This window comes from Aotus nancymaae, unplaced genomic scaffold, assembly GCF_030222135.1.
Source record: "Aotus nancymaae isolate 86718 unplaced genomic scaffold, 86718_ANA_hifiasm-v0.15.2.pri h1tg000032l_0, whole genome shotgun sequence".
Lineage (NCBI taxonomy): Eukaryota > Metazoa > Chordata > Mammalia > Primates > Aotidae > Aotus > Aotus nancymaae.
Genome location: NW_026988445.1, coordinates 31,081,218 through 31,096,608, shown reverse-complemented (window position 1 = coordinate 31,096,608; position 15,391 = coordinate 31,081,218). Strand labels below are relative to the sequence as shown.

Below are 15,391 nucleotides of genomic sequence, written 5' to 3'. Positions count from 1 at the left end.
CAGCTCCTCTCGCGCTGGTGGAAAAGGATCCGGTGGGGCGGGGCGGGGGTGGGGACAACGTGGGGGGGGCGGGCAGCACGCCACCCTCCCGCCCTTTGTTTTGCTATTAGAGTTCAATTTCATTCCTTCTCTGTCCTCCATTGACCAGACAGGAAAGGAATCCTTTGAGTTTTTTTCAAGTTGATCAGATATCCCTTTAGCATCTACTGTGTGCCAGGCATAGCTGTTCGTGTACTTGGGGTCAGCGCATCGGATGAACACATGCCTCCCCGGGGCTTGCAGTTTCGTGGAGGAGGCGGTGAGGGTAAGCGTGAGCTGATGGCGCGGTGTTGGAGGCGTCTCCACGAGAGGCAGAGGGCGCCAGGAGGCCGGTGGTCGCGCAGGCCTGGGGAGGCTGCTGGAGGAGCAGCCGCGGGAGGCCCAGAGGGCAAAGACACCGGGTCTAAGGTCAGCAGAGGAGACCTGGAGCTGGCGGGTTGAAAGGAGAGCGGTCAGAGGCAAGCAGAAGGAGGGCTCGGAAAGACTGGACCTTGTTTTGAGTTTTTGGAGGAACCTCCGCCCTGTTTTCTGTGATGGCTGCACCAGTTTACATCCCCCGCAGCAGTGTGCGAAGGTCCTTGTCTCCACGTCGTCACCAACACTTGCTGTCTCTGGTCTTTCTGATATGAGCCATTCTAACAGCTGTTTGCAGACATATCATTCTGATCCTGATTTGCATTTTCCTGCCTTTTTCTTTTTGCGACAGGGCCTCCCTCTGCGGTCGAGGCTGGAGTGCAGTGGTGCAGTCTTGGCTCACTGCAGCCTAGACTTCCCGGGCTCAAGGATACTTCCGCCTCAGCCTCTGGAGTAGGTGAGACCACAGGCACCACCACGCCCGGCTAATTTTTAAAATTTTTCTTGTAGAGACGGATTCTCCCTGTGCTGCCAGGCTGGTCTCCAACACCTGGGTTCTGGCAATCCTCCCATCTCAGCCTCCGGATTACAGGCGTGAGCCACCGCTGGCCCCCCCCCCCCCGATTAGTAATGTTGACCACCTGTTCACACACCTGTTGGCCATATGTGTGTCTTCTTGGCAGAATTGCCTATTTAGGTCCTTTGTCTGTTTTTAAAGTTAGGTTATTTGCTTCTCGTTTTGGTTTTCGTTTTTTGCTATTAAGTTGTAGGAGCTCTTTGTATATTTTGGGTATTAACCCCTTACAAAATGTACGGTTTGCAGACGTTTTCACCCACCCATAGGTTACCTTTTAATTTTGTTGATTCCGCCATCTCACTTCTGAGTATTTGCCAAAGGAAGTAAAATCGCTGTCGTCAAGAGAGTTGCATGCCCATCTTCGTTACAGCACTATTCACAATAGCTGAGATACAGAAATGACCTCAGTGTCCATCAGTGAATGAATAAAGAAAATGTGGTATAGATATTGTCACATGCTATACTGTACTATAATAATGAAAATTATCCAGCTATGAAAAAGAAGGAAATCATTGTCAGTTACAACATGGAATCCGGAGGATATTATGCTAAGTGAAATAAGCCAGGCACAGAAAGACAGATAATACCGCATGAGCCAACTTATATGTGGAATCTAAAAAAGTCGAATCATAGACACAGAGGGTGGAATGATGGTTACCAGGGGCTGGGTGACAAGGGGCTGAGGAGATATCGATCAAAGCGTACGAAGCTTCAGCCATAAGACCTGAAGCACAGCAGGGAGACTCTAGTAAATAATATATCATGAAATGTACTGAGTAGCTCTTGCATGTTGTCACCACACACACACATGTAACCACGTGAGGGGATGGGTGTTAATTGACTCGACTGTGGTAGTCATTTCACCACGACACGTACCAAGACACGCCGGGCACCTTGAATGTGTGTGAGCTTTATTTGTGGATCATACCATCAGAGGCATTTAAGCTAGAGCAACTCCATCCTGAAGCCAGGGGCTGGGTAAAATAAGGCTGAGACCTGCTGGGCTGCATTCCCAGGAGGTGAGGCATTCTAAGTCACAGGATGGGATAGGAGGTCGGCACAAGATGCAGGCCACAAAGACCTTGCTGATAAACCAGCGTACGGTAGAGAAGCCGGCCAAATCACACCAAAACCAAGATGGCCACTAGTGTGACTTCTGGTCATCCTCACCGCTCATTCTAATTATAATGCATTAATTATCATTAATTATAATTAAAAGACACTCCTACCAGTGTCATAACAATTTACAAATGTTATAGAAACATTTGTAAATGTGAATTTAATTCCCTTTCTTCCTCTTTTTCTTTTAATGATGAATAGATATACGTATCTTTAGAATTAGCCAGCTGGACTCAGTTCAGATGATCCCGATTTTGTTGGCGAAATCCAGAGCACGGTCATGAGGATCCAGTGGAACATGTGCCTTTTCTCCCCGTCAGGCCGATCAAGGTGTCGACCTCAGCCACGTCAGTGCCACAGAACTTCTTCACAGCCCGTGGATCTGGGGCTCGTTGGCTTTAATGTCCACAGTGAACACAAGTGTGTTGTCTTCCATCTTCTTCAGGGCAGACTCGGTGGTCAGCGGAAACTTGATGGTGAGAGCGCCGCGGTCAAGCTGGCTTCTCCTGGGTGCTCTGCCGAGGATGCTTGTGCTGCCTCCAGGGTCGCGGCGTCCTGGGCCTGGAAGGTGGGTGACAGCGGATCCTGTTTTTTTTTTGTGGTCATGGATGCCTCAACACTGCCTTCTGGGCCTTCAAAGCCTTCACTTCAGCTTCGGTTTTAGGAGGGGCGGGAGCGTCCTTCTGCGCTTTTGGTGCCATGTTGTGAAGGGCTCCTTTTCTTTCTTAAAAAACTTGCTTTTGCTTTATGGATTCACCCTGAATTCTTTCTTGCGTGAGATCCAAGAACTCTCTCTTGGGGTCTGGATCGAGACCAAAGCTGGGAAAAAATAAAAATAGACCAATAAAGCATTCTCAACAACAAAGAGGGTGGGGCTTTCCCTGTGCAACCTCTGGGGGATTTCCAAGAAGCAAGGGCTTTGAGACTGTGCAGGTAAAGCTCCTGGGGTTGGAAATGTGACAGCTTTATAACTGCGATGATGGGGACAGGCACAGTGGCTCAGGTGTGTAATTGGGAGGCCAAGGCCGGAGGAATGCATGAGCAGGGGTGTTTGAGACTAGCCTGGGCAATATGGTGAAACCCCTGTCTCTACAAAAAATACAAAAACCTAGCCAGGTTTGGGGAGCCTGTCTGTAGTCCCAGCTACTCAGGAGGCTGAGGTGGGAGGATCCCTTGCGGTCGAGGCAGCAGTGAGCTGTGATTGTTGCCACTGCACTGCACACCAGCCTGGGCAACAGGATAAGACCCTGTCTCAAACAAAAAAAAAGAAAGTGTGGTGATGGTGAGCCTATCGTGCACGAGCATGCTGCCCCGCACACCGCAGGGATGGCTGCACCGGTGGCACTGGTCGGCTGTGAGTCTATCATGCACGAGCATGCTGCCCCGCACACCACAGGGATGGCCGCACTGGTGGCACTGGTCAGTGGTGAGTCTATCATGCACGAGCATGCTGCCCCACACACCGCAGGGACAGCCGCACTGGTGGCACTGGTCGGCGGTGAGTCTATCATGCACGAGCATGCTGCCCCACACACCGCAGGGACGGCCGCACTGGTGGCACTGGTCAGTGGTGAGTCTATCATGCACGAGCATGCTGCCCCGCACACCGCAGGGACGGACGCACCGGTGGCACTGGTCGGCGGTGAGTCTATCATGCACGAGCATGCTGCCCCACACACCGCAGGGATGGCCGCACTGGTGGCACTGGTCGGCTGTGAGTCTATCATGCACGAGCATGCTGCCCCGCACACCGCAGGGATGGCCGCACTGGTGGCACTGGTCGGCTGTGAGTCTATCATGCACGAGCATGCTACCCCGCACACCGCAGGGATGGCCGCACTGGTGGCACTGGTCAGTGGTGAGTCTATCATGCACAAGCATGCTGCCCCACACACCGCAGGGACAGCCGCACTGGTGGCACTGGTCGGCGGTGAGTCTATCATGCACGAGCATGCTGCCCCGCACACCGCAGGGACGGCCGCACTGGTGGCACTGGTCGGTGGTGAGTCTATCATGCACGAGCATGCTGCCCCGCACACCGCAGGGACGGACGCACCGGTGGCACTGGTCGGTGGTGAGTCTATCATGCACGAGCATGCTGCCCCACACACCGCAGGGACGGCCGCACTGGTGGCACTGGTCGGCTGTGCAGCTGTCCGTGGAATGCAGCCAGGCAGGGTTTCTCCTGCCCTCCCAGAGCTAAGCTTGCGGAAGCGGTGACGTGACAGTCACCCACTCAGTGCCACGAAGGAGGAAAAGTGGTGATTGGTGGAAGGTAGTGCGTTCAGTCTCCCCTGCCTTGGGGTCGCCTCCAACAGCTTCTGTGCCCGGGGCACTCCTGAAAAATCACCTTGAGGCTACAGGTTTTGGCATGGAAGGGCTCACAGACAATTTTAGAGTAAGAGTGTCACACCTACCCTAGGTAAGTCAACTTAGCCCTCTCCACTCCCCGATCCTGGGTGTTGCCTCTGTCTGCTGTCAGACTTTTCCCAGGATAAAGTCCTGCTTACGAAGACCAGGGCTCAGGGGCGAGCAGGAGCGCTGGGGCAATGGCACGCAGATGTGGCTACCAGGGCACAGGCTGTCCTGGCCATGCCACAGAGAAAGGTGGGCCGGAATGGTGCTCCCAACGGGAAAGCCTCAAGTGCGCCAGGCCTGTTTACAGTACCCTGAATATTCAGTGCCTACTGTATACTTAGTATTGTCCTGAATATTTAGTGCCTGTTGCACATCTGGTCATCCTAGATACCTAAAGCCTCATGTTTACCTTATTATTTAGTGCCTCTTGTATACTTACGATTATTAGCGTCTCATGTACTGCATCTTGTATGTTTAGTGGTCCTAAGTATTCAGTGCCTCTCATAAATTTAGCAAGCCTGAATATGTAGTGCCTGTTGTATACCTAGTCACCGTGAGTATTTCACCTTTGGCGCACTCTGTATACCTAGCGATCATGAACACTTACTGCCTCTCATGTATTTACTGCCCCCGGATTTTCAGTGTTTCTAATGGGTTTAGTGATCCTGAATAGTGGATGATCATTAGCATTCAGTTCCTCCTGTGTGTTTACTGAACCTGGACGTTTAGTGTCTCTGCTGTATTTTATGACTGAGTACTTAGTGCCTTTCTGTTGTATAGTGATCCTGCTACTAAGTGCGCTTGTGTACTCAGCAACCATCAGGGTTCTGTGCCCTGAGGCCTTCTGTTTACTCATCACCTCCTGCAGATTCAGTATGTCGGCCTTGCCGCCGCCTCTGCCTTTAAGACCCAGAAGCTCTCCTTACGACTTATCTCCGGATCTTGTACTCCAGCCTCCAGAGCTGGGAGCCCTAAACCCTGTCGTCTGTAATTTTTGCAGGCTGTGGTGCATTGTTACAGCAGCCTGCATGGACGTTTGTCTATTTTACTTGAGTGACCAGAGAAGGGTGGAGCCTATTCCTGGCTGGGGATGACTGGGAGAAGTCTCAGTGTTCGGGTGGGGCTGGGGCATGGAGAACCTTCTGTGGGATTCTTGAGGGGCTGAGGCCACAGCCCACTGGGTAACAAAGGCTGCCTGGGGCCCAAGGGCAGCTTCAGGGTCTGGAAGCCAGGTGGTGCCATGGACTTGGAGTCCCCAGCCACCTGCACAGAAGCAGCTGCCACAGGCGGCAGTGGGACAGACACGGCCAGCATCCCACTGCAGCTGACCCTTGGTGAGAGGCCCACAGGAAACTAGACTCTTCCAGGAAGGCCCGAGGCCGACTCTGGCAATCAGAGTCAGGGCCCCTGTGGGACGGGATAACACACAGACAGGGACGATGAGGACAAGTTTGGCACAGCCCACACTAGACATGGGTCAGAGCAGGTGCCCCAAACTGTTTGTTTCCCTGAAGGACAGACATCAAACGCTTCAATGCAGCATCTCGGGAGAGGACGAAATTGCAGGGAGGAGGGGGTTAGGCTTTTTTGTTTTGTTTTTTAATTGGGAGACAAGCATTTTGGCATTGACCATGGAGACGCAGCCAAGCTGAGAGTTCTGCAAAACTGCAAGCTCTCGGGAGCTGCGGTGGCTCAGGTCAGTAGAACCGGTGCTTGAGGATGTGAGGCTCCGTGTTCGAGGCCAGCCTGGGCAACATAGGAACCTCTCACTCATTAAAAGAATAAAATTTAAAAACTGCAAGCTTACTCCTGAGGCTGGCTTCAGCTGCACTCTTCCTCTGGGACATCTCTCTTCTCTTCTTCCTCCATAAAGTGCCTGCCCATAGGGATGTGTGAAGTGTGACCAAGAAACTTCCACCGAAGGTGGGTGCACGTTGGGGATGCAGTGGGCAGGGAAAGGTCCCGATGCATCCACAGGACAGAAGCCCTGCAGAGATGAGCTGCCCACAGCCACCAAGGGACCCTCTTCTCTCCACGAGGTCCCTGAGTGACAGCTGCCATCGCACCAAGGGCAGGCCTTGCTCCCCCTCTTCATACCTGGGGTAGGCCAGTGGCCTCCTGGAAAGCACCAGGATGGGGCTGTCTCCTTCTTGGCATCTGGGACCCCAGGCTTTCTTGCCTTTCCTTTTTGTTCTGGTTACAGTGGTGATATGGTACATTCATATATTAGGTTCAGATTTTTTTTAAAAATTGAGCGGTGAAATTCACATGACACACAATGCACCACTTTAAAGTACACAATTCAGGTGCATGTTGTGCAGTTACCACCTGTCTAGTTCCAGAACAACCTCATCACCCCTAAAGGAACCCCCGTCTCAGACAGACACTCCCTCCTCCAGCCCTGGCAGCCAAGTCTGCCTTCACGATCCATGGATTTGCCTGCTGGGGACATTTCCTAGCAATGGATTCAGACAATCTGTGGCCTTTGTGTCTGGCTTCACTGAGCGTCTTGTCAGGGTGCAGCCCTGTAGCAGCATGTCAGTGCTTCGTTCCTTTTCAATGACTGAATATTTCACCGTAACTGGATAGACCCGTCTGCTTATGCATTCCTCAGTCGATGGACATTTGGGTTCTGTATTTCATGAATAATGCTACCATGAGCATTTGTGTACACATTTGTCAACAAATGTATATTTTCATATATTTTCTCTTGGGCATATGTACCTAGGACAGGGATCGCAGGGCAATAAGGTGATATTGTCTTTATGCAAGAGTCTAATGAAGCTGGGTGCTTTACTACAGGCTCATGCCTGTAATCCCAGCACTTTGGGAGGCCAAAGCAGGTGGATCACCTGAGGTCAGGAGTTCAAGACCAGCCTGACCAACAAGGTGAAACTCCGTCTCTACTAAAAATACAAAAATTAGCTGGGCATGGTCACGTGCGCCTGTAATCTCAGCTACTCGAGGCTGAGGCAGGAGAATCGCTTGAACCTGGGAGGCAGAGGTTGCAGTGAACCAAGATCACCCCACTGTACTCCAGCCTGGGACACAGGGCAAGGCTTTGTCTTAAAAAAAAAAAAAAAAAAAAAAAAAAGTCTAATGAGCTTTCTCTTACAGAAGCAGGCAGCACTGGGTAATTTACATTTCTTAATCAGATAACCTGATAGAGGACCAGAGCTTAGACCAGAGCTGTCCACTAGAACTTTCTGTGATGCTGGAAATAATTCTGTATCTGTGCTAACATGTGGCCACATGTGGTCAGGACGACTGAGGAACTACATCTTTGTATTAAATTTGAATTTTCTGAAAATTAAATAGGCTGTGTGGCTCGTTACTGTCTGTGGAAGAGCACAGCCTCAGATGACAAACGCAGTGCTGCCTCAAAGTGGCCTCCCACCATGCTGCCTCCAGCTTCACAGCCCATTTGAGCACCTTTTACAAAACCTGGGAATCCAGGGTGATACTTGAAACGCCTAAGCCCCCAGCCCCTGCAAAAACCTTAAATACCACCAAAGGGTATTTGAAGAGATATAGTGACCTACATAAATACATAAAGACAAAATCCAGCTGAAAATGAAGGCTTCCACAAGAAAAACAATAAAAAGACCTCTGGAAGGCTACACCCTCTCCTGGCCAGTCCCTGCAGTTTTTGCTTTACTGAAATGGTGCCCACTCATGACATAGTTTGTGAATACTGTGCTGTTTAGATCCACACTGTCGGAGCAGCTGCTTACCAATTTTTGGTTCAAATAGTTTCATAGCACTGGGATATTTTCTAAAGAAGATTTGTGGTTAGCTGGTGTCCAGGAAGCCCTGGCTTGAGTAGATTCAATTTTAGTAGGGTAAATATAAATTACATAATATTCCTGAATCATTTTACTGGCCTGTATTATTACAATAAACACATAATTGCTAATGACCCTGATCTGATAATAAATGTATCAAAATATCACCACGTACCCCACATAATATACAATCGCTATGTGTAGATAAACTAAGTATTATCACATTGGGGATTAAAGAAAAAATAAAGTAGGAATCATCCATATTTTGAGAAATACATTCAAGAAAAAGGTACAAATAACGGAAGAGTAACAGTTTCTGAGCTGATTTTGTGGCAGACACTTTTTAAGGATTATCATGGATTTAATCAACAAACCCCTCTCCTCTAGGACAGACATTTCAGTTAATTTGCCTGGAGGTCTCCAACGCTCTTAAACCCTCCTTTTTATAAGGAAATGTGTCACCTTCCTAAAGTCCCACATATCATCATTCCTTTTGTTCTAACAATACTCATTTTACATTTTCTTACAAACTTAGTTTTCCTTTTCAAAAATCAGTGTACAAATTATTTTGTTCTCTGATTTTAGCAATCGATTTAAGGGATTTTTGATTAATGTTTGACCAACCTAAATTAAATTCCTTTAATTATCCTATTCAAAATTAAGTTCTTAAAAGGTTTACACCTTTCAGCATCTTCTACTCTTTTTTTAAGTACTGAACCTTTCCCATGACCTTTAAAATTTCTAGCCAAATAAATTAAATCCTAACTCTGGTGGAGCTCACATTCTGTTAAGACTTGGCAATTGAAAGAGAAATCTATAGACTTACCCATCAGAATTAAAGTGCAAATTATTTAGAGATTATAAGTAACTTTTAATATTAGACAAACCGATAAGAAAATGCATTCTGTATTGGACAACCACACGGGATCTTTGCCGGGGACAAGAGAACTTGTCCCTAGTAATTGTGAAGACACCTCCATGGTGAGCGTATTAAAATCCCACTAGAGGTTTTGGGTGGGACTCAAGAGCAAAGGGTGGCCACCTGTGGGCAAGGGTTTCCCGCCGTTAACGGAACACGTTGCCCACCTCGCGAGTATACAGCCCAATCAGTCCTCAGGGTCTCGGTTCCCGTTGCGCCCTTCCCCATGGCCAACTCGCTCATTCGTGAGCCGAAGGTGACCAGGCCTCCGGCCTACAAAGAACTGCAGGCTCAGTGCGGCTCTTTTCTCGAAACGATGGGTGGCTCTGAAAAGAGCCTTTGGTGTCCATCAAAGGGTCCCCGGGGGCGGCGGGCGGCCTCACTTGCCCTTGGCCTTGTGGTGGCTCTCCGTCTTCTTGGGCAGCAGCACGGCCTGGATGTTGGGGAGGACGCCGCCCTGCGCGATGGTCACGCGGCCCAGCAGCTTGTTGAGCTCCTCGTCGTTGCGGATGGCCAGCTGCAGGTGGCGCGGGATGATGCGCGTCTTCTTGTTGTCGCGCGCCGCGTTGCCGGCCAGCTCCAGGATCTCGGCGGTCAGGTACTCGAGCACCGCAGCCAGGTAGACCGGGGCGCCGGCGCCCACGCGCTCCGAATAGTTGCCCTTGCGGAGTAGGCGGTGCACGCGGCCCACAGGGAACTGCAGCCCCGCGCGCGACGAGCGCGACTTGGCCTTGGCACGCGCCTTGCCGCCCTGCTTGCCGCGGCCAGACATTTCCGATCCAGAGTCAGAAGACGACGAGAACCGAAAAGCTAGACTGAAAACGAGAGGGCGGCGAAGCCCAGCGAGTCCTTATGTATGGTACGGAGGTAGGCTAGACCGCGGCGTTCGATTGGATGGCTGTGGCAGCCAATCAGATAAAGAACTGGACACTCCTAATTTGCATATTCCGTTCCCAGCGATGACGTAAACAACGTTTGGTCCAATCAGAAGTGAGCAAATCCTGAGCCTTCATTTGAATACAAAACGTACAAATAGAGTTACTCCGAGCGCCGCGCGTTTCTGTTCGGAGAGACACAGCCATCATGCCAGACCCGTCCAAGTCGGCTCCGGCTCCTAAAAAGGGCTCCAAGAAGGCTGTCACCAAGGCGCAGAAGAAGGACGGCAAGAAGCGCAAGCGCGGCCGCAAGGAGAGCTACTCCATCTACGTGTACAAGGTGCTGAAGCAGGTGCACCCCGACACCGGCATCTCGTCCAAAGCCATGGGCATCATGAACTCCTTCGTCAACGACATCTTCGAGCGCATCGCCAGCGAGGCCTCCCGCCTGGCGCACTACAACAAGCGCTCCACCATCACGTCCCGCGAGGTGCAGACGGCCGTGCGCCTGCTGCTGCCGGGTGAGCTGGCCAAGCACGCCGTGTCCGAGGGCACCAAGGCCGTCACCAAGTACACCAGCTCCAAGTGAGGCGCGCCCCGGCGCCCCGAACCCAAAGGCTCTTTTCAGAGCCACCCACAAGATCGAGAAAGGGTTTTGAACACGGTTAAAGGTTATGTAACCGAATGTATCTCCATGCGCCCTAGCGGTTGCCGGGTGCGGCCCCGTCTGAGTCGACTGTGTGTGTATGTGTATGTGTGTGTGTGTGCGCGCGCGCACGCTGGTAGAGAACGAGAAAAACTGCTCATCACAGAAATCCGTGGTAGAAACCGTGCTCAGATGATGTAGCTCAGTAATGTTGGGAGGCGATCAAGGACCCCCTCTCCACCCCCGCCTTCGCGCAAAGCTATTAACACACTACGAAACGAAGTAGGACTCCAGTTCCAAATGTCTGTTGTAAGCAAGTGATGCATTCCTGGGCGTTGAATGCTTATGCCGGGTTCAAGGCCGGGTAGAACTGAGCTTGACGTGTGCCGTGCAGGTGAGGGATGCGGGTCACCTCCCCGAAAAGGACCCGTGCCAACCTCCCCATTCCTACCCGCACCCCATGAGGTGAGGCCGGACGTGGCGCAAGACCGCGGGCTCTGAGGCCATCAGTTTTGTCACGTTCCCCTGGCGGTGGTGCCTGGCCCTGCGTTCGCTTAAGACTTTTCTATCCCTGCCTGGACCAGACAGACATGTTTAGATTTAAGCGATGAGCATTCCGGGAGGATGTTTTCCTGGCAGGATACTGCGATGGCAGGATGTTTGATACCGAATCGAAGCATGGCGACAAAGCAGCGCCCTGCGCGCGGGAGCCGGATGTGATAAGCGACCCCAGCTGGCGGTAGCTTTAACCCTTATGGGAGTGGGGGTGGGGAAAGGGATTAATTTAGGAGGAAAAGAATTCCCTTTTTCCGAGCAAATGTAGCTGCCTCCCTCTTCAGCCACATTATTTTCTGAGAAGTGTTAGCAACACAGAATTCCTTTCCCCCGCCTCCAAATTCATGGCATTTACTTGGGGAGTGCCATTTTGGCGCAGGAAAGCTCTTTGGCACGAAGAGAGTTCATTCTGGAAAGGGTATCGTTTACCTTTTCTTGACTTGGTTTTTCTTGTGTAGGAAAACGAGATTTCTAGTAATTGCTTCTTCAAACCGTTGTGCAAATTAGAAGTATTGAGCGTTTGTGTCACCGTTTCCAGTAGGGAATAAAAATTCAATTAAGTTAAATGAGAATTTTTAAATAAAATTCAATGAAAAATGATTTTTCCTCCCAAGCCATCTCTCCAGATGGAACCAGTCGCGTGCCTGGGATCGGGAAGGAAACGTCGCCCGAACATGCTCAACCAGAACGGCTTTGTCCCTACTCACCACCCTTTTTCCTGCATGGGTCCTCTAAAAGAATCTGAGAACCTCGCATGTTTTACAACTGTCTAAAATATTTTTATTTTCAGTTAAAATAGTTGCAAAGATTCAAATCCCAACATAGGACTTTTTAAAAATCAAAATCCTCACATCATTCTTTTAAAGGTGCCTTTTGGAATATTAATATGATAATAGAATCAGTTCATAAAATACATGACCAAATTTTTCTTTGACAGCGTGATGTTTCAGATGATTTTTTTTCTTCCAGAATGTCTATTTGCATTCCCCATTTGCCTTGCAATTTCACCCTACCATAATTTATCTATCGTATGTTTAATAGCGTTTTGTCATCCTCTGAAAAAAAAGTCTACATTTGAAATTTAAACATAGCTTTGGGTGGTCTCTCAGTGTTTAAGAAAAATCTCGACAGCACACAATTGTTCAAAACATAAATAATTTGATAGATTATTATGAAACAGATAAACTTTTACTGAAACTGACTATTTTAATGAGCTGGACGGTGCACCCGCCTTCTCCTCTGCTTTCCTTTCTGTCTCAATGACTGCATGCGTGCCGTGCCGTGTTCATATGGTTACAACGTTAGCAGGGATGGATCGTTTTCATATGATTACAATGCTAGCAGTGCACAGGACCATTTCCATTCTGTTTCCTTTTGATATATGCTCCAAGAAATATTTACAAAAAATACATAAGAATGGTAATTTTGTCATAGGCATTTTATTCAATTCTTTGCATCCCTAGTTAGAATCCAAATATTAAACAGTGATCCATCATCGAAGGTGGGACTTGTCAACGCCCGTAGTACTTTGAAGAAATCTCGGATCTGTATGAAAAGCTATTGAATCCAGTCCTCTCCACTATGAAACAGATGCCCAATGACTGGAACATCCAAGCCCTCAGCCTCCCACCAGCATAGATTGGAAGTCAGTACCTTAAACATTTGCAGTTGTGAAACTCCTCTCACAAACCCATGTAGTTCTCCACCTTAATGAACTCAAAACACAGGTTTAATAAAGTGAAGCCAGTCTCCAGCAGAAAGAGTGAGTGACTGTTAGCACCAGGCAACAGCACTGGTTAGCGCCAGAGATCGAGGCACAAGACGATCATTTCACTACCATTTCCAAGTGTAATTCTCTAAGAAGGCGTTTTGTGATGAATAATGGCAAATGCCAGTCAATTCATGTCTCAGTCCTTCTGATTCCCTTGGCACAAGTTTGAAGTAAAAACAGTCTGTCTGTGTCTTCCTGTGGCATTAGCACCCCCAGGCCAAGAATGATTGGGATTTGTCCCTCTCTCCTAGGACAGGAATCTGTTAAGAGAGAGACAAGGTAAAACGAGATCCCTGCTACTGAGATTTTATAATGGAGAAAATTCAGAGCAATTGTGTCCAGAATCCATTTCTCTAATTATAGTGTTGCAACAGAGAAAAACAAATGTTAATGATAAATGAAGGCAGTGCACATCAAAGATGTGAGAATCCACAGAGTCTAAGGGAACTGGGACGCACTCAACAAAACGGAAGCGTTTTCCGGGTTGAAGAGACACGCCAGGATTCTCAAACTAAGCCAAATTTCTAAACTCAAATCACCTATCTGAGATGAGTGAGCCACGATCACTTAAATACATTTCAGACTGTGTGTCTACAAAATCCCTCCAGACTGGCATACAATCTGAAATGTATTTAAGACATTGCCCCTCACCCATCTCAGATGGAAATTTAAAGTCAGATTTGTTAATTATGCAGTCAATAAAATAATTTGGAGGGAATCACCTCCAATTAAAGTGACTTTGATTAAAAAAACAAAAAATAACAAATGGTAAGAATGCAGGGAACGGGGATGCTTGTACACTGCTGGTGAGAATGTTAATCAGTACAGCCACTGTAGAGAAAAGTACGGGCATTCTTAAAAAAACTAAAAACAGACTTACCATATGGTCCAGCAACCCCACTGCTGGGTATATACCCACAAGAAAGGAAATCAGCGTATCAAAGAGATGTCTCCCGTCTCGTGTTCATTGCAGCACTATTTACAATAGCCAAGATATGGAGTCAACCTGAGTGCCCATCAGTAGATAAATGGATAAAGAAAATGTGGTATATTTATGCAGTAGAATACTAATGGCCATAAAAAATAATGAAATCCTGTCATTACCAGGAACATGGATGGAACTGTAGGACATTATGTTAAGTGAAACAAACCACGCATAGAAAGACAAATACTGCATGATCTCACGCATATGCGGAGCTAAGAACGTGCATCTCATGGAGGTAGCAAGTTGACTGCTAGTTACCAGAAGCTGGGAAGTGTGGGGAAAGGACGAGATGAACTTGGTTAGTGGGTACAAAAATACACTTAGAAGGAATAGTGAGGTCTAGTGTTGGCTTGAACAGTAGTAGGGTGACTGTAGTAAACGACAATTAGTTGTATTGCTGGAGGAGAGGAATTGGAATGATCTTGACCTAAAGAGGGGTGAATATGATGATGGATATCCCAACTGCCCTGGTTTGGTTGTTATACATATGCATATATCAAAATATCATATGTACCCCCAAAATATGTACAACTATTATGTATTAATAATAAAAAGGTTATTGCTCCAAAAAAGTGCCCCAAATAATAAAGCCTATTTACAAAAAATTATTTGGAGGAAAGAAAACTCCCTTTAAGAAGACATTCCTGTAATCCCAGCACTTTGGGAGGCCGAGGCTGGTGGATCACGAGGTCAGAAGTTCAAGACCAGTCTGGCCAATATGGTGAAACCTCCTCTCTACTAAAAATACAAAAATTAGCTGGGCATCGTGGGGCACACCTATAGTCCCAGCTACTCAGGAGGCTGAGGCAGAAGAATCACTTGAACCCAGAAGGCAGAGGTTGCAGTCAGCCGAGATCGCGCCTCTGCACTCCGGCCTGGGCAATAGAGTGAGACTCCAACTCAAAAAAAAAAAAAAAAAAAAAACTAAGTCAGGAAAATGGATATGCTTTATGAGACCATAGAGGTTAAACGTTGATAAATGCTTGGCTGTCACTGGGTGGGGAGTGTGCAGTGGGAACTGAGCCTGGAATTCGAATTACAATCCCAGGCAACATTTCTGCTCTTAGAGGGTGGGTGGCTCCCAGGTATTCATGTTGGGGTGACACCGGTATGGGGTATTTTTAGGGGGAGGACAGTCTGAGCCTCAGTCAGGCCAGCATGCCTTAATTTTTACTTAATGTGTCATGCAGAGATCATACTTATTTTGCCTATGATTTGCTGGAATTTTTTTTTAAAAGCACTGTATTTGCATTATTCAAAATAATCATCCACGGTTTACCACGTGCACACACACATACACACACATTTTTGGGATAAAATATCTGAATCCTTTAATTGGGGAGATTCTAGCTGAGTTAAGGAAATCTGTGCGCCTGCTGTTTTGATGTTTCAAGCAGGAAGGCGTGGC

General features: G+C 48.4%; 2 protein-coding genes across 2 annotated transcripts; one reads left to right on the top strand and one right to left on the bottom strand.

Annotated features, from left to right (window-relative positions):
• Positions 1–8,086: 8,086 nt before the first annotated feature.
• On the bottom strand, positions 8,087–9,979 carry LOC105731117 (histone H2A type 3). The gene has a single exon (XM_012472728.3). It carries the CDS (start codon positions 9,921–9,923, stop codon positions 9,531–9,533), a length of 393 nt encoding a protein of 130 aa, XP_012328151.1. The 5' UTR covers positions 9,924–9,979; the 3' UTR covers positions 8,087–9,530.
• On the top strand, positions 9,954–14,591 carry LOC105731118 (histone H2B type 3-B). Its single transcript, XM_012472729.2, has one exon. The coding sequence runs from the start codon at positions 10,235–10,237 to the stop codon at positions 10,613–10,615; it is 381 nt and encodes a 126-aa protein (XP_012328152.1). The 5' UTR covers positions 9,954–10,234; the 3' UTR covers positions 10,616–14,591.
• Positions 14,592–15,391: the final 800 nt, after the last annotated feature.

Coding starts and splice junctions, on each gene's coding strand:
- LOC105731117 (XM_012472728.3), bottom strand. CDS start 9,923: ATGTCTGGCCGCGGCAAGCAGGGCGGCAAGGCGCGTGCCAAGGCCAAG.
- LOC105731118 (XM_012472729.2), top strand. CDS start 10,235: ATGCCAGACCCGTCCAAGTCGGCTCCGGCTCCTAAAAAGGGCTCCAAG.